General features: G+C 41.6%; 1 protein-coding gene across 3 annotated transcripts; it reads right to left on the reverse strand.

Annotated features, from left to right (window-relative positions):
• Nucleotides 1–209: 209 nt before the first annotated feature.
• On the reverse strand, nucleotides 210–27,852 carry LOC133649996 (RNA-binding protein 38-like). 3 transcript variants are annotated; one of them, XM_062046725.1, is made up of 5 exons: nucleotides 27,405–27,550; nucleotides 21,119–21,197; nucleotides 19,200–19,323; nucleotides 17,147–17,201; nucleotides 210–1,502 (listed from the first exon to the last, which is right to left on the reverse strand). In XM_062046725.1, exons 2-5 carry the CDS (start codon nucleotides 21,194–21,196, stop codon nucleotides 1,157–1,159), a joined length of 603 nt encoding a protein of 200 aa, XP_061902709.1. In that variant the 5' UTR covers nucleotide 21,197; nucleotides 27,405–27,550; the 3' UTR covers nucleotides 210–1,156. The 3 variants fall into 3 exon arrangements, 2 of the variants coding, with proteins under 2 accessions (XP_061902709.1, XP_061902699.1); XR_009826173.1 differs by lacking the exon at nucleotides 21,119–21,197 and adding an exon at nucleotides 4,709–4,783 and having other exon boundaries at nucleotides 1,393–1,502; nucleotides 27,405–27,852; XM_062046715.1 differs by lacking the exon at nucleotides 21,119–21,197 and having other exon boundaries at nucleotides 27,405–27,852.

Raw genomic sequence — 27,852 nt, forward strand, 5'->3', positions numbered from 1 at the left:
CTGGAGTCATTTGCCCAAGTACAAAGTCTTTATTCTCATTTTTTTTTTTTTTTGTCGTACGACTTTCCTTAAAGGGACTATAAAAGACATTTTGCTGACAAGGTCAGATCGAGATCTACAAATACGCATCGTCTGTAGCCGCAGCCACGCAAACCCACCGACACGGCGACAAAACGCTGGTCGGGTGTGCTTCTGCAGGTTAAATGGCATCAGTGCTACAACTACAGTCATAGTATTAAAAAAAAAAATAATAATAAAGAAAAGACATGTTTTATAAATACCTAAATATAAATATTGTAAATGTACTTGAGGACTGAATATCTTGAAAGCAGTGCTTGGACAAGTGGTGAGCGTGAGATGGGGGGAGGAGGAAAAAACAAAAGCACTGGTGTCTGAGACAGTGTCAGCTACCAGGGAATACAACATGCGTCCATCTGTAAGAAACAAAAGACACTCGCGGGGGTCCGGCAAATGAAAACCGAACAGTCACAAAACCTGCAGTCGGTGATCTTTCTTGGAAATCAGGAGATTAAGTAAGGCGTACTTTTTATTTATTAAGGCCCCTTTAATGAAAATAATAAAATCTTCCTGATACACCCCCCGTCCCCCTCCCCCGGGATGGATAAATCGCAGCTTCAAGTTTTTGTTTTGTCTCTCTGAGGTGAAACATTGCGTCCGCCGAGGTGGCGCTCTGAACCGCGACTTTGTCCGTGGCGGCCCCCCCCCCCCCCCCCAGTGTCCGAAAGCAGCAGTCACCCTCCCATCCAGCGGAGATGCTTTGGGGCGTGAAATATGTACCACAGACGTGTCATTCCACTGAGGCAACGCGACTAGGAATAGCAATGGCTAACATCAATACAATACAGAACAATACAAAGAATAATAATAATAATATAATAAATGAAGAGTCAGCTTCTAGAAGCCGTTGGAAGCGATCGTATACGTTAAAGCTTCTCCGCCTGTCCCTCCCCTCAAACACCTTTACCCTTTTTAACCAATGAGCAAAGGGGCTCCTGATATATAGCGTACAGTGCAATAGTCCCACCCCTTTTCCTGAAACCTGCACTTAAAGTAAGCAGGGTCACCCCCCCCACCCCCCAAAAAGGGTATTTTGGCCTTCCACTGTTCATAAAGTCCCCCGCTTCTCCTCGCCCTCTCACTGCATGCGGTCCGGCTGGATCTGCTGCTGCTGCTGAGCGTAGTGCAGGAAGGCCGGGGTGGGGCCGGCGGCCGAGGGCAGGGCGGCGTGGACGGCGGCCGGCGCCGTGGCGGCGGCGGCCGGCCCCGCGGTGCCGCCGGGGCTGGCGGCGTAGCTGTAACCCAGGAAGCCGGCCGGGGACGCGGCGTAGGGATACTGCTGCTCAAAGGCGGCCTGGGCGTACTGGGTGTAGGCCGCGCTGTAGTCCAGGTACGGGCTGCTGCTCACCGAGCTGGACAGCTGGCTGGGCAGCACCAGGCTGGGCTGCACGTACGTTTGCGGGTACACGTAGGGCTGCGCCAACCTGCACACATACAAAAAGGCGGAAGAAATCATGTGAGAAAAAAAAAACGGGGCGACTTGGGGGGGTGGGGGGGGAGGGACTCTCACGCAGATCTCCGCCACTATTCAAGCACTGCCAGGACGAGAGAGGCTGAGGTTAGGAGCCCGTGTCAGTTAGCAGAAACCTACCAAACACGTTAGGTCCTCAGCACCGAGACTGGGGAGGGGCGGGTGAATGATAGAGGCAGCCGTTACTGGCAGGTTTTCAAGCTCAGGCACCAGCAGAGTGTTTTAACAGCTGCTGCTTTTCACGTGCTAACAACACACACACACACACACACACACACACACACACACACACACACACACACACACACACACACACACACACACACACACACACACACACACACACACACACACACACACACACACACACACACACACACACACACGGATGAAGAAAAGGGAAGTGCATGAGGGCAGAGCAGAAGTAGCCTTGTTCTCAGGTGGTGTGTCAACATGGTACTATCCATCTAGTGCACAGATGTGAGGAGGCGTGCCGGGGTGGGGGGGGGGGGGGGGAGTAATAATGGCGAGGGAGCTTATCGACGATGGTGTCAAGACGGCGCCCTTGCCTCATGGGGTGGCTCTTACAGGTGATTAAAGGTGTGTGGGTGTGTGTTGAAGGGGGGGGTCATATAATCAACAAAGCTAAGTTCCCACCTGACTGGACTGTTCCGTTCAGTGTGCAAAATGCATTTACAAATACAATAACAGAACGGTATCACATGTTTGTGTTGAATGTGCCTTTTTATCCAGATGCTCACTAAATATTTAAGTTTTAATTGGTCGTACAATTTAATGTTTAACTATATATACGATTTACAGTTTTTCCCCATAAGTTCATCAAAAACTAGGAGGTGGACATTTTTTGTCACCTCATGATTCAGGGGCTATTATTCAAGCATCCTTAATCATGATATTGTATATATTACTATATTATGTATCAATACACAGTGTATTATAAATTTGCATCATATATCATTTTTGGAAGAGAGTGTGCACAGCATTAATTTATATACATGCACACATACACTACCATTCAAAAGTTTGGGGTCACATTGAAATGTCCTTATTTTTGAAGGAAAAGCACTAGTGATGGGTCCGGCAACACCGATGCATCGGCGCATGAGTCGAGCTCATAGAGCGATACCCTGTGTCGGTGCGCGTATCGCTTTTAGAAAGTCACGTGACCGAACACGAGCTGTTTTGGTCACGTGACCGCTCATGAGCTGTTCTGGTCACGTGACCGCTCATGAACTGTATCGCACTGACGCCTGCGCGCCAAACTGTGTTTATTAGGAAGCGGCGCAACGCGTGTTGTTGACGAACACCGTTAGGGCCGCTTGTTGTCACTGTCACTCAAAGTTGCATTTCAAAATTACACAGAATAAATGTCTTTATTTTGTTTAGAATTCAGATGGGTTTGATTTGGTGCGCGGCATATATTGGCTGTGCGGCGCACGGTGTGCGCGGAGGACGCTTGAGCAGTGCGCAATTGTGCAGGCGCGCACCTTAGAGGGAACGTTGCTCACAGGGCACAGAGGAGGCGTCAGTGCGATACAGTTCGCATATCGGTCACGTGACCAAAGCAGCTCATGATCGGTCACGTGACTTTCTAAAAGCGGTACGCGCACCGACACAGGGTTTCGCTCTATGAGCTCGACGCATGCGCCGATGCATCTGTGTTGCAGGACCCATCACTACTGTTACTAGAGAAGGTACAGGAATGACGGCGTGGCGAAGTTGGTAGAGTGGCCGTGCCAGCAATCGGAGGGTTGCTGGTTACTGGGGTTCAATCCCCACCTTCTACCATCCTAGTCACGATACATGTTCACATTATTTGACTGTATCTAAAAAAGATAAAAATATATTTTTATTTAAATGAATATATGAAATAATCCTAAATGAAATACAATGACTTGGTTTATATTATTGTATATACTAGGTCATAAAATCAGTGTCAGTTGAGTCGGTCCATAGGTTGCCTGTAGGGATTTTTAATGTCCAGCAGATGTCAGTATTTAGTGACACAGTATCGACACAGTATCAATACAGTTTTGCAATGTGTCGAAACGCTTCATGAGGCCTCATCAACCCATCACTAAAAAGCACTGTACTCTTCAATGAAGATAACTTTTAACTAGTCTTAACTTTAAAGAAATACACTCTATACATTGCTAATGTGGTAAATGACTATTCTAGCTGCAAATGTCTGGTTTTTGGTGCAATATCTACATAGGTGTATAGAGGCCCATTTCCAGCAACTATCACTCCAGTGTTCTAATGGTACAATGTGTTTGCTCATTGGCTCAGAAGGCTAATTGATGATTAGAAAACCCTTGTGCGATCATGTTCACACATCTGAAAACAGTTTAGCTCGTTACAGAAGCTACAAAACTGACCTTCCTTTGAGCAGATTGAGTTTCTGGAACATCACATGTGTGGGGTCAATTAAACGCTCAAAATGGCCAGAAAAAGAGAACTTTCATCTGAAACTCGACAGTCTATTCTTGTTCTTAAAAATGAAGGCTATTCCACAAAATTGTTTGGGTGACCCCAAACTTTTGAACGGTAGTGTATATGACTGAACAAAACTAAGCCGTTGCGGATCATAAGAAAAAGGCTTCTTCCATTGCCCATCCATCCAAGAAGAACTGTATTTGTTTTAGGTTCAGGGTGCCGGAGCAGTACTAAAAGACAGGTGCTGTAAATATAACTCTTGACATAACACTTTTGATTGGGAAAACATTTACAGACAAAAGACAAGAGCATCACAACAAATGTCACACACTCTTCAGCAGCCTCTCAGTGCTGATAAAAGCGTCCCATGTATTGCAGCTTTAGTCTTGTGTTATCAATGATGAGAGACTGCCACGGATGGATCAACACAGCAAGCGATGGAAGCATGCAAGGATAGGGATGTCATCACGCTCCCAGACACACACACACACACACACACACACACACTGCACCCTCCCACACACCAGTAACCACCGCAAACCCCAAACCATGCCATAATAGGGAAAGAGTCACACCGCAATCAGTGCAACCTCTTCACTTCATATCACTCGCACACAACACGGGGGGTAAAAGATAAAAAATAAAAAGACACTCCAATCCATCACAGCACACCGCACTGCACTCTCAAGCCATCACTGGCACCTTGCAGAGAGAGGGAATGTGGGGGTGGGACATGTGCTGTCAAAGCCCTCCTCAAATAGGTCTTCTGATCATCAGCTGGACAGGAGGAGGATTATTGTCAGGCAAAACAAAAAGACTACAACTGATAGTATCGTTACATCAAGACAGTGGGGTGTCATGTGGGAGCACGCACACGTCCTCAGTGGTCACACATTGATAATAAACACGCACATGGTGGCCAATTAGAACACAGAAGTAGTGTTGCGCAATGAGCATACATTACTACTGGGTTTCTTCACCCCCTCGTCTCTGGCCTTGGCCGGAGGTCGCTGATGTAAATCTACACATCCGAACCCGAACAGATCATGCGCCCTCGAAACGGAATACGGAAGGGAAGATAAGCAAAGTTAAAAAAAGGCGTCTCTTTAATGGGGTGTGTCGCAGAGAGGTGTCGGCTTTAATTTTAGCGTCTATCTAATGAGATAAGCAGTGAGAGGATGTCGAGAGGCCCTGGGACACAGGCGTGGCAGACTGTGAGCCAGTGACAGGGGAATGTGGACACTGGCCAGAAAATCCCGAGGTCAGCTGGTTTTGAGCTGACGGCCAGCCTGTGTGTGTTTGACACAATGCCTCGGCTGGACAGAAACACATACTCTATACAGGCGGGGGCGCCGGTGACACAATGGATAATGATGGCCACTTACAGTTGCTATATATTCTAGAAATCAACTGGACTTGTTTACTGTACATGCACTAGGGCTGGGCGATGGCCTTTTATTAATATCTCAATATTTTTAGGCCATGTCACGATACACGATATATATCTCAATATTTTGCCTTAGCCTTGAATGAACACTTGATGCATATAATCACAGCAGTATGATGATTCTATGTATCTATATTAAAACATTCTTGTTCATACTTCATTAATATATGCTCATTTTAAACTTTCATGCAGAGAGGGAAATCACAACTAAGTCAATTGACCAAAAGTGTATTTATTAAACAGTTATTAATAGGGCTGCGACTCTTTGGGTGTCCCACGATTCGATTCAATATCGATTCTTGGGGTCACGATTCGATTCAAAATAGATTTTTTTCGATTCAACGCGATTCTCTATTCATTTAATACATAGGATTTCAGCAGGATCTACCCCAGTCTGCTGACATGCAAGCAGAGTAGTAGATTTTTGTAAAAAGCTTTTATAATTGTAAAGGACAATGTTTTATCAACTGATTGTAATAATGTACATTTGTTTTAACTTTTAAATTAACCAAAAATATGACTTATGTTATCTTTTTGAAAATATTGGACAAAGTGTGTTGTCAAGCTTATGAGATGCGATGCAAGTGTAAGCCACTGTGACACTATTCTTTTTTTAAAATTTTATAAATGTCTAATGATAATGTCAATGAGGGATTTTTAATCACTGCTATGTTGAAATTGTAACTAATATTGATACTGTTGTTGATAATATTCATTTTTGTTTCACTACTTTTGGTTTGTTCTGTGTCGTGTTTGTGTCTCCTCTCAATTGCTCTGTTTATTGCTGTTCTGAGTGTTGCTGGGTCGGGTTTGGAATTGGATTGCATTGTTATGGTATTGCTGTGTATAGTTTTGTTGGATTGATTAATTAATTAAAAAAATAAAAATTAAAAATAATAATAAAATAAAAATTAAAAATCGATTTTTAAAAAATGAGAATAGATTCTGAATCGCACAACGTGAGAATCGCGATTCGAATCGATTTTTCCCCACACCCCTAGTTATTAAGCAGTGGCACAAACATTCATGTCATTTCCAAAATAGAAAGTGCAAGACTGTCAGACATTTTAAAACAAGCTATTAGTGCACTTTTGTGCATGAAGTCACTAAGATGACATATCAAAACACTAAATTAAAGTGCACTTCTTGTACAGAACGCCACTACAATAGTTTAAAACAAATAAAGTGCACTTTTGTTCATGATGTCACACAAGATATTTCAACAACTGTGAAATAAAAATTAACTGCATAATAGGAAATCAAACAGTGTATGTCCTTCGCTATGTGGTAGGTTCCTGCGGACGTTATCTCCTTCTGTTGTTGACTATTTTTTTTCATACGGTGTTGATGTGGAAATAGTTGCTTCGGCATTTTGTTGGTGTGGCACCGAACGGAGATGTTGACATGCAGAGTTTCAAGCACTCGTCATTCTCAAGCGGGTGACTTTTCAAACGATGCTACATTAGCAGTGGTGCTACTTTTTGTAGCAACGCTTTTGCCGCATAATTGTTCAACATCTTCCCGCTTGAAGCCAAACCACCACCAGACAACGGACCCCGTGCTGTTTTTCTTGGGAATTAATTCTTCCTTTATTTGTTACCAGATTCGCACCTTCTCTCTCTCGTATTACCACCCGCACCGATCGAGTACCGTATTTTCCGCACCATAAGCCGCCCCGTGTTGTAAGCCGCACCTTCAATGAATGGCATATTTCAAAAATGTGTTTACCTATTAGCCGCCCCGTGTTATTAGCCGCACCTACGCTACGCTAAAGGGAATGTCAAAAAAACAGTCAGATAGGTCAGTCAAACTTTAATAATATATTACAAACCAGAGTTCTAAATGTGTTGCTTTTCTGGTCGACCTATGACGTGACATCCAAACAAGACATCTGCGCAGCTATTCACAAATAATTAACTCTAGGATGTTGAGCTCTTTCAGTTACCGGAGCAACATGTTGAAAAATAACGTCTGCCTGTGTTGTGAATGGAGTGGGATCCACTTCCGGGTTATATTGGCGCGCGTTCGGATGACCACTTGATGGTAACGTAAACATGTAAGATGGATTTCCAATCACATATTCCAAGTATGTTAATCAGACTACGGTCTAGTTTCAAATAAATTGATAAGGTCTGAGCAAGAAGGGACTCCTTAACTTCTCATACGATATAGGAGCCCTGAGTATTGGCTGATACCGATATATCATCGGCATTACATACTTGTTTTGTCGTGTGGAATATTAGAAGGCTTGACCAAGTGAAATAACTCAGAACAACAGTAGGTGTGAAAAGGACTAACCATATGACAGATTTATACTTCATTTTTGGTTGGTGACACCGAGTGCTCACAATAATTTATCAAATTAAACGCATGATGCAGTAAGTTGATGCACTTCTACTTTGGAGACTTTGTATATGTAAGTAGTATGCAACCATAATTGTTTGATACTTGTTTAAACTTGTTTAGACTGCAATATTGTTCAATTAAGAACACCTATTACACATCATTTGCGTGCCATTGTGTAATTAGCTGTTGTTAACTGCCAGCTCATAGTAGCCTAATCCCTTCCCTTGTTAATTTTTCTAAATGACTTCACTAAAATACAAAGAAGGATCAAACGTGTGTGCTTTTTGGAGGACATTGAGACGTTAACTGGCTGTCCAGAACACACTGCAGGACTGCTTGTATCGGAGTTTACACTTTACAGTATATCGAAGATTTTAGATGCTTGCTGATATAATCCAATACTTGTATTTTTGCTGATATTAATATTGTTTTGGGGACACACCTAATCAACACCTTCTATAGGGGTAGTAGGATTTAGAGTAAGCTTACATAAAATTGAGGACCTACAAGGATGACACTACAGTGCAAAAGGCCGGTAGTTAAAATATGTTTATTTTAAAGACGCACACAAACAGCTTATCTCAGTAGAAGTACAAGTGTAAAATAAATAAGCAAGTAAACATATGGACTACACAAGCCATTTGTTAGGCCACATCAAAGAAGGGTTAATAAAAATGGTAGTTTTTCCATTTTTAAAAAGTTCCACATATTGACATTAACAAAAAAATAGAAAAAATGTGTACGTCAAACAAATGTTTTTTCAAGAAAAGTTATTATACTTTGGGCCTGATCTATTAAGATCCAAATACCACACGCTAAATAGCCTGTGCAAACTATACAATTGTGTGGACTATTAATGGGCGTGTTGCATCAGTTTTTTTTTTGATTGATTGAAACTTATTAGTAGATTGCACAGTACAGTACATATTCCGTACAATTGACCACTAAATGGTAACACCCGAATAAGTTTTTCAACTTGTTTAAGTCGGGGTCCACGTAAATCAATTCATGGTACAAATATATACTATCATCATAATACAAATCTGATCTACTAAGACTGCGTGTAGATAGATAGATAGATAGTACTTTATTGATTCCTTCAGGAGAGTTCCCTCAGGAAAATTAGACACTTGATATGTGCAAAAGTGGTGCAGACTGCATTATTTACAAGAGGTTTTTGCATGTGATTTCACAATAGAAACACTCATTTATTGCACATTCATGTTATCATGCGCCTATCTGTGGTGTTTTGCTATGTTTTGAAACATGTAGCAGACATGGACCACTTTTTATGGCCATTTTAAAAAGGCAGCCCTGCAGTGACTCTACAACAGAACCCATGTTTTTAGCCCGTTGAAGGCTCGGCGACCTGGGAGGCACAAACTGCGAGCGTGTGTTTGAATGTTCCAGACGCAAGAAAATGCATATTGCAGGATGTTTTGGAACAGGAATTTTGCCTATCATTCACAATCATGAGAGACAAGAAGACAAAAATGACTTTTTTTGGCTTTCTAACATGTAAAAATCGACTCGTTCTAGGTGGCTAGCAATGCAGCTAATGGGAGCAATCAATTCCACCTCTAAATCGCTTTTAAAATGCATTAAAAATCGTTAATACTTATTATTTCCGTAACCAGTATAATAACCAAGCTGTAGCAACATTGTTATTGTAAGAGCGAAAACTGAGGGGCTCCTTTTCTAGCGTAGTAACACATCGGTGTGTTACGGTATTAGCCGTAAAAGCTAACTACGGCAAGAGATAAGCTAGCTTCTATGTCAACATGAAACAAGTTTGAGTTTCTAATGCACAACACTGCGATAGGACAATAACCTGTACAGACTTAAAAAACAGGGCCAATCATATTACAGCGTCTGTATAGTATTAGTTTGTTGTTGTTTGTACACAGTGAGCCAGAGAGTGGATGTACTGTATCGATCATGATACACGCATGACGATGGACAGTTGTTTGTTTGGTCCAGCTGGGCGGGGACGTTTACTGTTGATTTTGGGTAAGCACGCCATTTATGTCGAAATAGCTTGTCTCCAAGTTCCACATCTATAGCGTCGTCGCTTTCACCTCACTTTCCCGGTTTACGTCTTCTCAGTCGTCTCACTCTTCTTTCGTGCTAGCTTCTATAAGCACTAGTTCATCCTTCGTATATTGAGCTTCAAAAGCTTAAGGTTGTGAATTCTTTTTTGTCCAAAAATAGTCGTCTTTGTTGTCTGTTACCAAGTTTGCCATGTTTACAACTAAGGATGTCCGATAATATCGGACTGCCGATATTATCGGCCGATAAATGCTTTAAAATGTAATACCGGAAATTATCGGTATCGGTTTCAAAATTATCGGTATCGGTTTCAAAAAGTAAAATTCATGACTTTTTAAAACGCTGCTGTGTACACGGACGTAGGGAGAAGTACAGAGCGCCAATAAACCTTAAAGGCATTGCCTTTGCGTGCCGGCCCAGTCACATAATATCTACAGCTTTTCACACACACAAGTGAATGCCATGCATACTTGGTCAACAGCCATACAGGTCACACTGAGGGTGGCCGTATAAACAACTTTAAAACTGTTACAAATATGTGCCACACTGTGAACCCACACCAAACAAGAATAACAAACACATTTCGGGAGAACATCCGCACCATAACACAACAGAACAAATACCCAGAACCCCTTGCAGCACTAACTCTTCCGGGACGCTACAATATACACCCCCTGCTACGCCCTACTCCTAAACCCCGCCCCCCAACCCCGCCCACGTCAACCTCCTCATGCTCTCTCAGGGAGAGTCTGTCCCAAATTCCAAGCTGCTGTTTTGAGGCATGTTAAAAAAAATAATGCACTTTGTGACTTCAATAATAAATATGGCAGTGCCATGTTGGCATTATTTTCCATAACTTGAGTTGATTTATTTTGGAAAACCTTGTTACATTGTTTAATGCATCCAGCGGGGCATCACAACAAAATTAGGCATATTAATGTGTTAATTCCACGACTGTATGTATCGGTTGATATCGGAATCGGTAATTAAGAGTCGGACAATATCGGAATATCGGCAAAAAAGCCATTATCGGACATCTGTAATTAGAACACACACTCCAAAAGTAGGAACACACATGTTGCCAGAAGTCAAACGTGCGCTGCTTTGGAAACAGAAATCAATGCGCGAAAGAAATCAGTCCCAGAAATTATTAAAATGATCAAAAATACAGTAAATATTGCACATATTACATATTGTTATGAAAGTGTCTGGCACTACATTATATATAGACTTACATTGTGTATATAAAACGGAGGGTTTTGAAGTTGTTTTAGAGGACTTTGAAAGCTACAACGGTGACTCCCATTAGCCACATCTTCCAAGCGTTTATCATCTTTAAAATCCTAAAAAAAAAAGTGTGTGTTTTTGTCTGTCATAATGATTGTGAATAATTCCCCAAAAAAGTGCAGTTCCCCTTTAAGTCATCCAACAGCTATGAAATAAAAACAATGATACTGCTGAATAGACAATAGGTTTACTATCATAATGATTGTGAATTATTCCCCCAAAAAGTGCAGTTCCCCTTTAAGTCTTCCAACAGCTATGAAATAAAAACAATGATATTAGGGACGGCGTGGCGAAGTTGGTAGAGTGGCTGTGCCAGCAATCGGAGTGTTGCTGGTTACTGGGGTTTAATTCCCACCTTCTACCTTCCTAGTCACGTCCGTTGTGTCCTTGGGCAAGACACTTCACCCTTTGCCTCTGATGGCTGCTGGTTAGCGCCTTGCATGGCAGCTCCCGCCATCAGTGTGTGAATGTGTGTGTGAATGGGTAAATGTGGAAATACTGTCAAAGCGCTTTGAGTACCTTGAAGGTAGAAAAGCGCTATACAAGTATAACCCATTTATCATTATTTATCATATTGCTGAATAGACAATAGGTTTACTATTTTTATTTTATTTTTCACTGTCCTTATATGTTGAAAGCATGTTTGCACATGTTTTAATCCACACAAAACTATAGTAGATCAGGCCCTTGCTGTATCGCACTACAGTTTATGCATGTCTAATCAAATTCAGTAACATTCATGTGTCACACGTTCACATGCTGTTGATGCATACATGATCGGCCATGTGTTTTTTTTTTACATGTCCCCTATAATATCCTTCCCTTTTCACGTAGAATGAATAACAGGCTGTGGCTGGAGGAGGGATATTTCACACTTATTGGTGTGTTTCCTAGGAAGCATGCTGCCTCATTAAACATCAGCATCACAATAAAGCAAAGCACCACTTTAACTAAACCCCCCACACGCCCTAACTCCCACCCAGTCTCGCTGAGGTGTCAGCTTTCACACTGTTATTGGCAGACAGGTAAGAGATGGTTTCAGATAAAAGTACAAACGCAAAGGAACGAGTACCACCATTTAAAAGACAGTCCGGGAAAGTCTGCAACTGTAGCGGAGGTTATCATTGTTAAAACAATGTTCTTACCTCGCTCAGCCCAACCTCATTGACCCTTACGGTCCAGAGCGTCTGCTGACCACATTTACAACATACACACACACTATGTAATACTCCGGTTTTTCTTACAAGCCCACCATATGTTGTCAAGGGGTTGGGGGGGGAGACTAGGCTGAAAGAAAAGCCACTTGTACGCTGTGCGTCTTAGGGAGGCCTGCGTCTGTCACTCACCATCCAAAAGACTCCGAGGGAGGGGGACAGGTGCTTTGCTTGGCCCTACGTGTCTCTAGGGTGGCGGTCATGGGTGATTAAGGGGTGTAAAGCTGTAATATGAGCCAGCACCTGTCGGGCCCATACCCCAAAACACCACAGAGTTCCACATTTTAATTCCTTGACGGCTTCTTGTACAACCAAGGATCGCCATGGCAACAGAAGCATGAGCATGTTATTTTCCTAAGGTTTCTCTGAACAAGATGGGACATATTCCCAGTGGATCATTCAAACCCAGAATGGGTTGACTAAAAACGGCACATGAGTGGCGAATCACTATCAGTTCAAATGTGTTATTTTTGGAGGGGGAGGTGGAGTTCAGCAACCTCCAAAGCTACCACATGCTATTTTGTCATTGTCCCGGCGGAGGGTAGACTGCCAGAAGATGAATAAGACACCGACCATCACTGCTCTGCTGTATCTGGAAGAGCATCACTTTCATGAGTGATGAATCTGTTTTTTTGGTTTCATTACAGTGCTTAAGCCATGATCTGTATGGAATATGCATTCTCGTTACTATTATTGTCTGACAAATAGTTAGATCCCCTACAAAAGTCACAAATTTAGTTTGTTGATGAGCAAAATAGACAATGATTGATTAACCATCCACCCATCCATTTTCTACCGCTTATTCCCTTCGGGGTCGCGGGAGCCTATCTCAGCTACAATCGGGCGGAAGGCGGGGTACACCCTGGACAAGTAGTCACCTCATCGCAGGGGCAACACAGATAGACGGACAACATTCACACTCACATTCACACACTAGGGCCAATTTAGTGTTGCCAATCAACTTATCCTCAGGTGCATGTCTTTGGAGGTGGGAGGAAGCCTGAGTACCCGGAGGGAACCCACGCAGTCACGGGGAGGACATACAAACTCCACACAGAAAGTTCCCGAGCGCAGGATCGAACCCAGGACCTTCGTATTGTGAGGCAGACGCACGAACCCCTCTTCCACCGTGCTGCCCGTTGATTAACCAAATTATGTATATTTTATTTTAGCAATATTCCGAATATAGTTATTAAGTACAATTATTACTGCTAAGATCCGTTTTATGATGTAGGGGATTGTGTGAAATGAAAATCAGTTGATATGACTTTTTAGATATAACCAATTTAATGTATTTTACATAAGACATACATACTTTTTTCCAAAGATGGTGCCACTGTAATGGCTGCTGGTTGCAGGAGCTCTGTGCCCTTGTCCTCCTTTGTGTTCTTGAGGTCTACTTCTTGTTTTCATTTGTTTTTTGCCATTTGGTTGAGACCCTTTCTGGACTGCGCAACAAGGGGTGGCACTTTTGGGACTTTGTTAGAATAATTATGTACATATTATCACACAACTCTTATGCTTAAGGGCCATTGCTATAGTTATTATCAATTGTGCTGAAATTGTATTTTTCTTTTGTCTGTGCAAAGCTGGCAATCCAAAAGATTGCAAGCCAGTCTCGTATCATTGTTTGTTTCCAGAATCGGCCTGCTGACTGCCAAGGCCGAACATCGAGTACCGTGACGCAGACAGAGCAGAGACAAGGCGATATCACGACGGTCAGCACATTTGCATAGTCATATATTGTGTCTAACTGGAGCTGTCGAGATTACCCTCTTCCCTCAGAGACAGCTTCAGTGATGTAACCAGGGACCTCCCAAATAAATAGAGGAAGCACATGGGCTAGACTTTAGAGCGTTTTTTTGGATCTGTAACGAGAGTACAGTCCAAATAACGTCTTTCCTCAATTGAGCAAAATTTAACTCTGTCTCTGCATGATTCCTTGCTTCTCGTCTGTCGTCCAAAGATGTCATCAGCGTTTGAACAGGACATCTTCTGTGCCGCTTTTTTAATAAACTTTTACATTTTCCCCTGGGAGCCTTTTTGCCATGGTTGTGTTTGCGCCGGATAGCCGCTGGCTCTCTCTCACACGGCAGTCTATGTGAAGAGACCAGAGGAAATGCAGACGAAGAGGCAGGCCTGTGGAGCTAGCGTTGAGCGTTGGAATAGACAAGCTTTACAGAGCCCTGGTTGAATGCGCATGTATCGGACACTGGACGGATTTTCGCTCATCCATGGACATTGGCCGAGAGCTAGTGGGCAGCCGAGGACGGAGTCGGCTCTCTTGGTTGCTTTGTTCCGGTCTCTGGCCGTGCTGCCCAGCAGACAATGGTGAGGAGCACTGCAGAGGTGTTTTTGATTCGTTGTGTTTGTGTATTCATGGTGCAACCATATGTGTGCAATTTGTATTACTCATTGATATTTTTTCGTTGTGTTTTAATTTCCTCACTGAAGTGGCAGCTGGTTATATCAGCCCTGTGCTTTTTTTTAATGTCCTTTACTGTTTCTCTCTCGTTTTCATACATTTTTACCTTTTTGTATTTGCACTGCAACCACATAATTTCCCCATTGCGGGCTAAATAAAGTATATCCTATAAGAATCAGGATATGATACATTTTTAATCAATAGAATTGCACCTCAACTTGAGAGTGCCTCGACTTAAGTGTTTGGAAGTCGAGCGGTCACTCAGCTAATTGTTTATTTTAAGTAACAAGCAAAAATGTGAGTGACAAGCATTCCTTCCATTAGTTGGCATAGCAAATGTCAGAGTGAACCGCGTAAGATCCGCCCAAAACATGTGTTCTTACTCGTAAGTATTAGCTTATAGCTAGAGATGGACATAACTTTGATTTTCCAACCATGGGAAGGAAGAAAGTGAGTGCGAAGGACAGTGTTGTGTCCCTTTAAGAAGCCCGACCTGCATATATTCATATAAAAAGTAGGTGACAGTGTCATCACCAGGAAAGATGAGGTCACCTACCTAGGTTCCATTCTAGAGGCTAACCTTTCCTGTGATAAAATGGCAACCAAGGTTATCAAAAAGGTTAACCAACGAACGAGATTTCTCTACAGAATTTCCTCTCTGGTCAACAAAAGCACCTTGAGGATTCTGGCGGGAACTCTCGTTCAACCCTTTTTCGATTACGCATGCACCTCCTGGTACCCTAGCACCTCCAAAACCCTCAAATCTAAACTCCAAACATCTCAGAACAAGCTAGTCAGGTTACTTCTAGACCTCCACCCCAGATCCCACCTCACTCCTACCCACTTCTCTAAAGTGGGCTGGCTCAAGGTGGAGGACAGAGTTAAACAACTTGCACTGAGCCTAGTCTATAAAATCCGCTACACCTCCCTGATACCGAAGTACATGTCAAACTACTTCCTTAACGTAAATGACCGCCATAACCACAACACCAGGGGGTGCTCCACTAACCACGTTAAACCCAGATTCCGAACTAACAAAGGTCTTAACTCATTCTCTTTCTATGCCACATCAATGTGGAATGCGCTCCCAACAGGTATAAAAGAAAGGGCATCTCTATCCTCCTTCAAAACCGCAATATAAGTTCACCTCCAGGCAGCTACAACCCTAAACTAACACCCTCCCCGGATTGCTAATAATCAAATGTAAACAATCAAATGCAGATACTTTTTCTTTTTCTTATGCCTTCTGATCTCTCTCTCTATGTCCACTACTTGATGTCCATATCCCCCCCCTCCCTCCACACCCCTGATTGTAAATAATGTAAATAATTCAATGTGATTATCTTGTGTGATGACTGTATTATGATGATAGTATATATGATAGTATATATCTGTATCATGAATCAATTTAAGTGGACCCCGACTTAAACAAGTTAAAAAACTTATTCGGGTGTTACCATTTAGTGGTCAATTGTACGGAATATGTACTTCACTGTGCAACCTACTAATAAAAGTCTCAATCAATCAATCAATCAATCAATCAATCTAAAAGGCATGTTACATGATAAAAAATTGGGCTGTTTGGAGGGGGGCGGGGGGCGCAAGCTTTGAGATACAAGCTTTTTGACTTAAACGCTCCGTCAGAGAACCAAATAAGCTCGTAAGTTGAGGTACTATGTACATTATTTTTAAACTGGTCCTCCAACATCTCAATCTCTGTGCCCGCACGGACTCTGTGTTCATGTATGAACACCTGCCACACACACACTTCAACAAAGTGCTATCCACTCCACAAACATGATGATACTGCTGCTGCCTAGAAAATTACCCAAGCTATTACAATTTACGTTAGAGCTATGGGAGCTAATGTTTGGTTGGCATCCATTGGTGGATCCCTGAGAGAAAACTTGTATTAAAATCAGACAAAATGTTTGATATTATATGAAAGATGTAGGAGGAGGGTAAAGATGAAGTTACATTTGTACTATTTGGATGACATTGGCTCATTAGCCGTGCAGCAGACCACATCTATGAGACGCCAGACAGGCTGTTTCTACAACACCACTACTTACAGGATGCAAAGCCCACTCGAGACACAAGTCAATAAGCTCCTGACAAAAACTTAGCAAGTGAGTCACACATTCACCTCTGCACTACTCCTCCATTACCACAGATATGTGAGCAACCTCCCTGGTCTAGAAAACCCTCCTAATATACCAATAGACTCGCTCTGGAATTGCACACAGACCCAGAAACTAACATGTACTTTCCAGAGGCCCTTTTTGTCCACGAAATACTGTAGTAGCCTGGTGGCATCGCACAAAGGGTCTAACACAAGAGCACACAACAAGCGCCCACTCCCGTTCGCTTACCCATACTGCCTCTGGATGAATGCTGGGTGAATGGGCTGCACTCCAATGGATATGCCTGCAAGATATGAGGCTGACTGTCAGGACACACGTACACAAAAACGCACACATTTGCATTTACAGAGGAGGGCTAGAGAACAATGAACAAGCGGGCTTTTGGAGACAGAGGCAGGGCCTGTTAAGGCTTTGCGCAATCAATGTGCAACACAGCACAAACATGACTGATTTGTTAGAGAACAATAATTTAAAGAGTTTCATCCTTTGGGACATGTAAGCAGATGTGTGGGATTCCCACTACAGCCCGCCTGAAAATAAAATGTCAGATTTTATCACAAAAAATTTGATTTGATTTTTTTTTAAGGGAACCAGTAAAAACTAATGACACAGATCATTCAAAACAAGTTTTTCTTTTTTTCTATTTAAAAAAAATTAAAATCAAAAACTAGTTATTTGAAATGTCACTGCATCTTTTAAGCAAAATTCCATTTTGTACATTGTTATTCTTTTCAGACCAGATATAAATTGTACTTTGTATGCAATAATTTCTAAAGAACTAAATTAATAGCTTCCTCTCAGAGGCAATACTTCTGTCTTGAAAATAATAATTTTGTAAATAAAAATGTGACATTGCAAATACATATAGATTAATAAATAATACAAATACCAATAATGATTAAATAGTAATCAAAATCAATCAGAACAATGAAGTGTAATCTTAACACATATGTGTGTAATAAAGTAATTATATAAATAGAAATGTAGTATTGTACAATGTATACAAATAAATAAGAAGTAAAACATTGCGATGACTTTATATAGTTTTAGTGAGTGGCTAAACGCAGGCTTTTCCATAAAGTATCCTGGGCTCCTTGTTAGTGTATACTGATGTTAAAGACAATGTACATTTCATTTCACATGTAATATGTCACTATATTGATGATTTATTCAGTTATAATTCCATGAGATTTGCAGCACACGCGTACGAGCTGTCCAGTTTGGATGTACATAACTGCTTTAGTTATCGCTGTGTATTGTTCTCCTTTTTCATCATACTTAGACTTAAACTTAGACTAACTTTAATGATCCACAAGGGAAATTGTTCCACATGCAACCTTGTGTAAATGATTCCACTACAGAAAGTTGCTTCTTAGCTGTAGTTAGAATAGAATAGAATGGACTTTATTGTGTCATCATATTTGCATATAACGAGATTAAGGACTCCAATTTAAGGTGCGGTAGTGGAAACAAATATGGGATAAAAATAAATTACACAAGAGGTAATAAAGATAAAACTAAGAATTGAAATAAACAGACTACTATCCAATAAAAATAATAAGCAATCCTGTACAATATACAAAACACTATACAAAATACAGAACAAGACAAGAGTACCGGAGTAATAAATAACAATCAGTGTCGGATGTATTGCACTCGAAGGGTAATGTTGCACAGTAGGGTAATTAGGGTAGGATATTGTATAGTTTATATAGTTTGTTGTTGTCGCGGTTTTGTTTGCCTCGTATAGAGCTGCATTTTCCCCCACTCGTCTTAATGCTGTTTCAGATGCTTGGTTAAGTTTGCTGGGCTGCTTTCCTATTTAAAGAAACTTTGCAGCGTGCAGTTATTTATTTTACGACTGTTGCTGCAACTCTAAAAGCACTGACGACACTTTTCTTTTGTTTGTACCAAACGTCTTGCTCTCGTTAGCAGTAGCCACGTTTTGCCTGGCTTGTGGAGCTCTGCTAAGGAAGTAAAGGACTGGCGAGGGCTACAGAAGCTAATGGGAGCGAAAAGTATGCTGGAGCAAGAGGAGAAAAACAGATTTGTTATTTTTTTTAAATCATCTGCAACAAAAAATCCTTGTATTTATCGATAAAATCGATATATCGCCCAGGCCTAACTGCAGTATTTATTTAAAATGCTTGATTACCTTTTTAAGCCTTATTGATAATAATGCATGTTTTGTAACAGATGTATGCTTTTATTTCAGTAACTAAATAGAACTGGTCGATCAGGATGTAAACACTGATTTTTTTAAATGAAACAAAGTTCTCACCTGTCTGTATGCTGCGGGGTTTGGCTCCGAGGTAGGCCAGGTTGACATTCGCCTTTCTGCCGTCAATGATAGGATTGGGATCTTTGCAGGCTCTCTCTGCGGCTCCTCGGTCTGTCATCGTTACCTGGTGGGGGGGAAACGGAAATGGTCGCAATAATACATTAACTGAGCGTTAAGATAAGCCTGCAACAAGCAGGGGCGCTGTCTATTCAATTAAGATTGCAGTCTAACGAGTAACAACGTGGCATCCACTATGAAAGGTTGTGACCTCAGGCGAGCCAGCGTCCTGTACATTGGACATTTGTGTTTCACACAGCAGAAGAAATAGATCAAAAACAAATGTCCACTGCGGAGGAAACAGGTTCTCAGGAGTATATGTATGTATCCATGCAAACCTCTGATGCAAAAATATTTAAAAACTGATTTAGCCCCAGATCAAGGACAGTAAATCGTATAGTTTAAAAACAAACAAAAAAACTCTTCTTTGCGGTCTACATAACATGTAATCGTGGTCCAAATTTTGCATAAATTATGTTTTACAGACCATCCTCAAGCCGCATTTTTGATCGTCTATGTAGAATGTGCCGATATGTGGGCGGTCTTAATTATGTGCCGAAGTCCTCCAGGTCAAGCCACCTTGGACTGTGTTTCCAGCCCCGCAGCCATGTTGAAGTTTTAACCGTTTCCATATGGAGTCTACTGACAGATATAGGTTAGAACTATACGCTACTTCACAATAGAAATGGCAACAGTGAAGGATTTTAGTATGCGTGTGCATGTACGCTGCTGTAGTGGCTGCTGGTCTTGTGCGTCCTCATTATGTGTTCTTAGGGTTTCCCCTCTTGTTTTCATGCGTTTTGGATCAGGCCCCTTTAGGGACTGCGCAACAAGGTGTGGCACTTGTGTGAACTTTTGGATCTGCCTCAGGGGAACCTTTTGGCCATGGCCATGTTTGCGCTGGAGACCAGCTGCTAGCTCTCTATGTCACACCGGAGTCCGCGTGAAGACACTGGAGGACAAAGGAGGAAGAGATGGGGCTGCGGAGCTAGCGTTGAGCGTAGAGATGGTCTCCCTGGACCAGGCAGGGTCAACGTTTGGCTTTTCAAGCTTTTCAACTCGAACCGCCTTTTGTCTCTAAATTATTATTATTATTTTTTTTTAAACCTATACCATCGAAACTGGAGCCGCCAATATGATGTGCAGTGCATTTTTCAAATTACCATAAATCTTTAACTATAGAGAGTATTCTAATGGCTGGAATCTGTGCTTTTGAGTGATGTACAGGTTATTAGGGTAATTTACATCACAGCCGAGCAGACGAGGCCAGAAGCAAGAGTGGTTTGTTTACAGAGCAGCCAGTCTGAGACGTGAGTGTCAGGGAGGGACACGGAAGCAGATTTCTACAACAAAGTGATTTGGGTCCGTAGGTGTTTTTTGTCCTTTGCGTTTATGTTTCACCGTATTTGTTGCCTAATTTGCTTTATTGTAAAATCTCAATCTCAAGACAGTCGTCTGGGAACTAAAGAGGTGGAGAGACGTTCATTTGTTGTTAATATTCACTGTTTTATCGTTCATAGTTAATATAACAAATCCCACATTATTCATTTTCATGTACATACTTTTATTCAACGAAAAGGCTGTAAAACTCCATTCAGTTTTTTGAGGTAGTCTGTCATATGTTTAGCCTTCTATCAGTCATATTGTGAGTGTTTGTAGTGTGTTTAGTGTTGGTGCAATCATATGTGCACAATATGTAGTATGTGCAATTTTTTGGGTTTTTCATTGTTTTACTTTTGTAGCTGTATGTTCAAATGGCGCCGCAGAAGTGGCAGTTGGTTGTATAGCTTTGTGTTCCTTTAATGTATTTTACGTTGTTTGTGTTCTTTGATATGTTTCCCTCTTGTTTCATGTGTTTTTACCTTATTGGAGGACTTTTTGTATCTGCACTGCAAACACACAATTTCCCCCATTGTGGGATAAAGTCCATCATTTCCCATCCTAACAAAAGGATAAAAGAAGGAACTTCTTAACAACTTTGGACTACAACTAAATAAAAATGGCAGACTCGCGCAGAGCTCAAATACACAAACAGGTGCCTATAAAAAAAGTCATTTAAGTGAAATGCTCGATTACTTAATATGTAAGCATTAAAGCTAAAACAAAAGCTATTTTTTCATGAGTTTTACCATGCAAATCATGTTAAAAATACAAAAAGGCCCATAATTATGCATTTAAAGCAGTCCCTTTGTAGCATCCTGGCAACACCTTATGGAATATGGATCAGAGCAGAGTAACAATTAAAGAGCTTTATTCAATTAGGGATGGAATATTAAAAACATAGTCTTAGTCCACGCCCTCTTTTCTCCCTCCTGGCTTTACACAAGCCCTTCGGTTTTGATTGCCATGTTCTGCCAACTCAGTGGCTTCCATCACCTCAGTGTGCAGACAGCGACGTGAATGTAGGCCATGGCAAGCATTGTTTAAAAAAAAAAAAAAAAAGATTTTAAAACGCTGTATGTCTCTTTAGGCGACAAAGCCCACTCCAGTGTCTGTGTTGTGAACACACAGGAAGGACCACGGCTTTGTTTACACTGTGTGGAGCCTTTCTGTGGGGGGTTCCACTAATCCACCTCTGAAGTGTGTTTGGATAAAAGGTGAGCTCAGCTTTGGGGCACCTCCCTCCCCTTCTGCCAGCTTTACACCCGGCCGGAACTAGGGATGAACAACCCCTCGCACTCCCACATGAAATTAAAAAAAAAAATGAAATCACAAATCACACAAGCATGCAATCTAATTTCTTAAATATTTAAATTGTTTCTACTTAACGAGCTGTATCGCAAACAAACACTGCCACTCTACCCAAGTACTCATAATCCAGTGTCTCAAAGGCCAGGGTAGCGAAGTCAACTTGCCCTGGCCAGGTAGTTTGCTATCATTCATCAACTTGTGGGTCAAGCAATTCATTCACTTTTCTTTTGACTTGCATGAATGTAATTGTGGCATGAAAGAGCATGCCATGTTTTTTTGACCCGGATTGTTTGGACTATTCTTTTCTATCCGAAATGTCCCCCCCTAAGTGTTTTACGACGCAGATCACAAGCGTTGCGTAGGGCCCCATTTTGCGAGAATAGGTGTCCATTAATGAATGACAGGGAGTCATATGAAATGTTACCACATACTTACTCCTAGCCACTTCCTGCTCCGTCACTGATAAGAATATCATGGAAAATGTCATCAAATATCCTTATTGTTTACCGTGTGGCAAATAGTGTTAGTTCTGGTCTAGTTTCCGTATTTTTCGGAGTATAAGTTGCTCTCGGGTATAAGTTGCACCGGCCGAAAATGCATAATAAAGAAGGACAAAAACATATATATGTCGCACTGGAGTATAAGTCGCATTTTTTGGGGAAATTTATTTGATAAAACCCAACACCAAGAATAGACATTGAAAGGCAATTTAAAATAAATAAAGAATAGTGAACAACAGGCTGAATAAGTGTACGTTATATGACGCATAAATAACCAACTGAGAACGTGCCTGGTATGTTAACGTAACATATTATGGTAAGAGTCATTCAAATAACCCCAAAAGGGACAATGGGTAAAAAATGGATGGATGGATGGAGTCATTCAAATAACTATAAGATATAGAACATGCTATACGTTTACCAAACAATCTGTCACTCCTAATCGCTAAATCCCATGAAATCTTATATGTCTAGTCTCTTACGTGAATGAGCTAAATAATATTATTTGATATTTTACGTTAATGTGTTAATAATTTCACACATAAGTCGCTCCTGAGTATAAGTCGCACTATGAAAAAAACTGCGACTTGTAGTCCGAAAAATACGGTAAGTCTGGTCGAACAAGGATGGAATCTCGGCCGGGGAGGTGTGAGTAATGTATGCAAATGTATTTTTTAGTTTAGTTAAATTTGTTATCTCGCCCTAAAATGTTTTTATATATTTTTTGTTTAATTAATTTACCGTTAAATTGTTTTATTACAAACACACATGAAATTACAAAAGTATGTAAGTCTTTTTACATTAAAAAAACATTTCTTTGTCCATTTCTATTTGAAACGTACCCTTTAACAGTTTCACTATGCAGGGGTGCCCCTCAATATATCCACACCTTTAACAGTTTCACTATGCAGGGGTGCCCCTCAATATATCCACACCTTTAACAGTTTCACTATGCAGGGGTGCCCCTCAATATATCCACATCAAGTGCTGTGCGTAGCACCTCGCGATCCATGGTAACATGCCAACTTTCCAATGTATTTTAGGCAGTATATCCCGCCCTCTTACGGCTTCGAGAACGCAATGACGTAACTACGTACGTAACACGTGCAAGCGCATTAACTTTGAGTGTTGTTAGCTAATGATAGTAATTTGGATAGTTAGCATCAGCTGTCACTAAATGTATATTCTATCATAACAACAACGTGACTGCAAATCGTTCGTTGCTTCGCTTATATGTGTGCAGGCACTCCCCTCGAGGACATGTTGATGAGGTGAAGGGTGAAGGACCGGCGTAAACACCAATTATTTTTTTCGGGGGGAAATTTTTTTTAGTACTTGTGAAAAATATAGACGGTTTAAAACAAATATTTTCCGTTAGACCACTAATGGTAACGTAAGCTAGACAGAGGTGTTCTTGTTTTTATTGCTCTGAAAAATGTAACTGTGAGGAAGTAGTAAACAGCCCTTTAGATGTGTAATTTTGCAATATAATTTTTTTTTTTTACATACTGTATTTTCCGCACTATAAAGCGCACCTAAAAACCTCCAATTTCCTCAAAAGCTGACAGTGCGTCTTATAATCCGGTGCGCCTTATATATGGACCAATATTGAGCCACAACAGGTCTCGCAACTATGGTAACTAGGCCGACTTCATTATCCCCTGCGCTTCTTCTACGGGGGAAAATGAAGTCGGCGACTGCTTACCGTAGAAGAAGACGCGCTTCTTCTTCTTCAACGGGGGAAAATGAAGTCGCCGGCTGCTGCTTACTGTAGAACAAGAAGCGCTTCTTCAACGGGGGAAAATGAAGTTGGCGGCTGTTTATCGTAGAAGAAGACGCGCTTGTTCTTCTACAGGGGAAAATGAAGTTAGCGGCTGCTTACCGTAGAAGAAGACACGCTTCTTCTTCAATGGGGAAAATGAAGTTGGCGGCTGCTTACCGTAGAAGAAGACACGCTTCTTCTTCAATGGGGAAAATGAAGTTGGCGGCTGCTTACCGTAGAAGAAGACACGCTTGTTCTTCTACGGGGGAAAATGAAGTTGGTGGCTGCTTACCGTAGAAGAAGAAGCGCTTGTTCTTCTACGGGGGAAAATGAAGTTGGCGGCTGCTTACCGTAGTTGCGAGACCTAAACTTTATGTAAAGACCCAAAAATGAACCTATTAAGAGACACGCTTACAACGCAGAGTTTAAACTCAAGGCGATCAGTCACGCAGTAGAACACGGGAATAGAGCAGCAGCGAGAGAATTTAACATTAACGAATCAATGGTGCGGAAGTGGAGGAAGCAACATGATGACCTGCGCCAAGTAAAGAAGACTAATCAGAGTTTCCGAGGGAACAAAGCGAGATGGCTACAGTTGGAGGACAAACTCGAACAGTGGGTTGTTGAACAGAGAGCAGCAAGTAAAAGTGTCAGTACAATCACTATTTGTTTTGTTGACATTCACTTTAGCGCAGCTCCATCTAATGGATGCATAACGTAACCCCAGCCTCTACTGTAGCGTCTATTCTATGCACCTTATAATGCGGTGCGCCTTATATATGAACAAAGTTTTAAAATAGGCCATTCATTGAAGGTGCGCCTTATAATCCGGTGCGCCTTATAGTGCGGAAAATACGGTATATCAATTTAACAATTTACCTTTGATAAGTTTTTATTACTAAACATGCATTCAATTCAATTCAAGTTTGATTATTTGGGATGTAGCGGTATTATAAATAGGGCAGTATTTCGGTTTAAAAGTCTTCACAATAATACTGTGGCGTGTGACCGTATGAAACGAAAACTTGGCGAGTGTAGTTTTTTTTCTGCCGTTTTAGCGTTGGCCGGGGTCTGTAAATAAACGGCATCTCCCAGAACTCTCTGGGCAGCGCGGAAAACGGCACGGTGGGGGCGTGGAACTCTGTAAGCAGGAAATGAAGTGTGTTCATACTTTTTGGAAAATATATCGAAAGAATATCATACCGTTATAATATCGTACAGTGAGATTTGATATCGTTACGTCCCTATTGATTACAAATAAAATCTATTATTATTATTATAAAAAGTATAAACATTGACTAACATGAAAGAAAATGAAGGGTGTTCATACTTTTTGGACATATACCGAAATAATATACTGTGGCCTTAATACCGTGATATCGCACCGTGAGATTTGATACCGTTAAATCCCTATTGATTACTAATAAAATCTAGTATTATTATTAAAAGTATAAACACTGACTTACATGAAAGACCATGCAAAGTTTATTTAAAGTACAACATTGAGGTGTTTATGATAACAATAAAAAACTGTAAATTTTCTATAAAAGCAGATGGCCTTGAACATGGTGCGTAGAAAGGTGGTGCCATCTCAATTCTCCGCTTTTGCTGAGTCTTGCTTCCAGCTCTGGCTACCACGCAACAAAAAATGTGCCATTTTGGCATGCCGTTCGCCCCATTGTGTACATTAACGACAGCACCCGCATCCCAACAAGCCTGTTTAACCGGAAACACCGGTCTCGAGATTCAACCGTTAGCAGCAAGACTTGCAGGACAGTTTTTGTCTTGTTGAGCTGATGTGTAAACACCAAGCAATTGTCCTACATTGTGCCTATAAACACACACGCGTTAGAACCGTTTTCCATTCCTTCTTTGGCCTGACAGAAACATCAGTGCTTTCCAAAGTTCTGGTAAATATTTGCATTGCGTTCGTGGCTTCTGTGCTTTGTGTCAAAAGGGAGACTGGCTGGGATAAGTTACTTATTAGTGAGGAGAATGCCAGAGGCTCACTGGACTTTTTTAAATATGCGGCAGACATTGTAGGCCATAAATTCAAGACGGGGTGATAAGCTTGTTTTGAAGTTTATCACACATTCCCAGGATGAGACCATGTCTTCAAAAGCGGCTTTGCTGCGGTGTAAATGCATGGTCAGGCAGAGTGCTGCTACAAAATAACCATATAAAGCAGTGTTCTTCAACCACTGTGCCGTGAGATATTGTTTGGTGTGCCGTGGGAGTTAGGGAATAAGCGGTAGAAAATGGATGGATGGATTAAAAATATTTTTTGCAAACCAGTAATTATAATCCGCAAACGTGGCGTTGTTGAGTGTCTGTACTGTCTAGAGCTCGGCAGAGTAACCGTGTAATACTCTTCCATATCTGTAGGTGGCAGCAGGTAGCTAATTACTTTGTAGATGTCGGGAACGACGATGGTTTGCAGGTAAAAAAGGTATCTTATGTTTAAACCAAAAAATAAACAAAAGGCGAGTGCTGCTAAGAAAAGGCATTGAAGCAAAACTAAAACAGAACTGGCTACAAAGTAAACAAAAACAGAATGCTGGACGACAGCAAAGACTTAGTGTGCGGAGCGGACGGCGTCCACAAAGTACTACTGTAAATGACATGACAATCACCACCAAAATAGGAGCGCGAGACAAGATCTAAAACACTACACACAGGAAAACAGCAAAAACTCAAAATAAGTAAATACTTTGAGACAAGAGCTATATAGTGATGCATGCTTGGTTATGGTTTGAATTCATATCAAACAATTGCGAGAACAACTTTTTAGTGCTGAGTTGCATTTTTTTAAATGTTTTCTGCTGGTGGTGTGCCTCTGAATTTTTTCTATGACAAAAAAATGTGCCTCGGCTCAGAAAAGGTTGAAAAACACTGATATTAAAGAAACAAAGTGCAGACAGTCTTAAGCCATAAGCCAGGTTTTTCAGGGGGTGAATGGGAGGGGGTGTAGACATATGTGGGAAAATATAATCTTCTTAGTCACCCATCAACTTGTTTGATCCCTTATCCTTATTATGCTGGAGAAACAAGTTATTCGGGGAGCAAAGTTGACATGGAACCAGTTGGGCACACGTTCAGTCATTATGGGGACAGAATGAAAGGGGTAACAGAACGTTGGAACTCCCATGGGCGTTCCGTAAACGATGCGTGCCTTTTTGGGTGTGTTCTACTTACAAAGCCGTATCCTCGGGATTTACCGGTCTGCCTGTCCGTTATCACCACCGCCTCGTCAATGTCCCCGAACGCCTCGAAGTACTTTCTCAGCGAGGCGTCGTTGGTGTGGTACGGCAGCCCGCCGACGAAGATCTTGGTGAAAGTGGTGTCTTTCTGTAGCGACGTGGGATGCATGGCAGCTTCCAGGGCTCCGTTCATGAACTGATGTAAAAGCATTGGCGGGCCGCCTCAAACGCCACACACGCCAAGTCAAAAAAAGCACTGAGCTTTTTTTTTTAGTGGCGACTCGGCATTAGCGGGTCGAATAAAACACTACAACAAAAGTCAATGTGTCGTCGTAAAAAAGTTCAACAAACCGGTAGCATCGGCTAGCTAGTTTACAACCGTAGTTGAGTCCACCGGTGTCGCACACCACTGCTTTACTTCACAGCCACAATGAGGCGTGCTG

The sequence above is a fragment of the Entelurus aequoreus genome, linkage group LG01, assembly GCF_033978785.1.
Source record: "Entelurus aequoreus isolate RoL-2023_Sb linkage group LG01, RoL_Eaeq_v1.1, whole genome shotgun sequence".
In the NCBI taxonomy this organism is placed as follows: Eukaryota; Metazoa; Chordata; class Actinopteri; order Syngnathiformes; family Syngnathidae; genus Entelurus; species Entelurus aequoreus.